We start from the raw sequence: 1,758 nt of genomic DNA, 5'->3' as shown, positions 1-1,758 counted from the left end.
TGTCTTACTTGCTCTCTCTCTCTCTGTGTCTCTCTCTGGTCAGATTAAAAAGTAATAATAAAAAATAAAATTTAATGAATATTTTAACCAAAAATGCCATTTCTCAGCAAGAGTTGATCCCCGTGCCCTCCGCCTTGCTTTCCCCAGCCCAGCCCCCAGCAGGCCTGGACACTGATCCCCGGGGCCCACAGGTGCAGGCTGGGCATCTTGCCCATGCACACAGCAGCAGCCCCGGCCTGTCCATGCCTCCCAGGCCTCCCTGGCTCCTCAGCACCTTCACATGGGGTCCTGAGGCCCACCTGAGCCCTGCCAGCCTCCTCTGGGCTGCACTGTGGGCAGTGGCAATGAGAGGCCAGGACCGTGGTGCCGAGGCTAGCAGGGCTCCTCACTGAGGTGGAGCTGGCTGGGAGGCTCCCTGAGCCCAGGGCTCTCCATGACGCCCCTCGCCCGCACCACGGCGCACACGGCATCAGCCGAGGGCACTGGTCCTCCCAAGAATGAGAGCGGGAGGGAGAGAGCACCTCCCATGGAGCGTCACCCTGCACTCCTTCCCCCACGTCTCTGCCCCACAGGGTCATGGACACGGGAGTCCAGTGTGCTTCTCGGGCCTCTGGAGGCAGGGACTGGGGCAGTGGCTGGCCGTGTGGGCGTTGGCTCCCCAAGCCCTGTGTTCAAACGCTACAGAGCTGGCCTCCGAAGGTCCGTTTTCTAAGTGCAGCCACTGGAGGCGTGGCAGACACCTCCCTTTCATGCTGGCCAGGGGCCTGCTCGGCCCTGTGCTTGCTGGCTTGGCTCTGAGCAGACCCTGCCCCAGGTGGAAGGAAGTCAGGGTGAGGTGAGGGGTACGTGCTACTGACCCTGTCGGTGTGGGGCCCTGGGGCTCCAAGCAGACCTAGTGCTGCGTCTGGGAAGTGCTAAATGTGAGGCCCCAGCCACGGGCCGAGGTGGCCGGGGTGCAGTCCCAGGTTCTGCTGCCGTGGAGCCAGCCCTGCCACCCTCCACAGACAGGTCCCTGCAGGGAGACGCCAAGTCCCTGACTGCCACACTCCCTGAGGTGTGGAGAGTCCCTCCGGGCAGCGTTGGCAGCTGTTGTCATGGCCCCAGTAGTGAGTGTCCCTGGCGCTGCCCCATACCCAGGCTCCCAGCTCACCCCTCCCCAGGACAGAGGGTCACACATACTGACTTTCTTGGAAGTCGTGCCACCTGACTGCCCTGGCTAGGAGGGACGTCCTGGAGTCCCAGGCAGTGCAGTGGCTGGAACCCACCTCTGGCCCAGGCACACTGTGGCAGAGGCCATGGCTGAGCGGCGTGGCCTTCTTGGGCCTCTGGGACTCGGTTTCCCTTTCTATGCATGAAGCCTCTGGATGGTTGGGAGAGGGAGCGAAGGTGCATAGTGCAGGTCGGTTCTGGGGCCAGCACACCGGCCCATGCTGCAGCAAGCCCAGGACCAGACCCCGACACCGACGGTCAGGACGGGGAGGCGAATAGCTGGGAGGAGGGGTGTCCTGAGGGATTGCAGTCCCGGCACGGGCAGGTGGAATGGGGACGGAGGGTGGGCTGGGGAGTCTGATGAGTCATGCCCGGGGAGGCTCAAGCAGCCAAGCAACCAGGCCCAACCGCGCCCTCGCCCCAGCCCATGTCTCCTCTCTGCCCCCAGAGGAGCCCATTTACTGTTACACCCCGCACAACTTCACCCGCGACCAGGCCCTGTATGCCCGTGGCTACTGCTGGACGGAGCTGCGGGATGCGCTGCCCGGC

At 63.8% G+C, this 1,758-nt stretch overlaps 1 protein-coding gene across 1 annotated transcript in view; it reads left to right on the top strand.

The window, feature by feature from the left end:
• PANX2 (pannexin 2) overlaps positions 1-1,758 on the top strand; it is a 19,975-nt gene that overhangs the window by 14,928 nt on the left and 3,289 nt on the right. The window contains exon 6 of the mRNA XM_006157612.1: positions 1,658-1,758. This exon is cut by the window's right edge and continues 1 nt beyond it. Coding sequence (XP_006157674.1) covers positions 1,658-1,758 — 101 coding nt within the window. The remainder of the gene's footprint in view (positions 1-1,657) is intronic.

Source organism: Tupaia chinensis, unplaced genomic scaffold, assembly GCF_000334495.1.
Source record: "Tupaia chinensis unplaced genomic scaffold, TupChi_1.0 Scaffold000548_1, whole genome shotgun sequence".
Taxonomy (NCBI): Eukaryota; Metazoa; Chordata; class Mammalia; order Scandentia; family Tupaiidae; genus Tupaia; species Tupaia belangeri.
The sequence above is the reverse complement of the archived record's forward strand: the minus strand, read 5'-3'. Positions and strand labels throughout refer to the sequence as shown.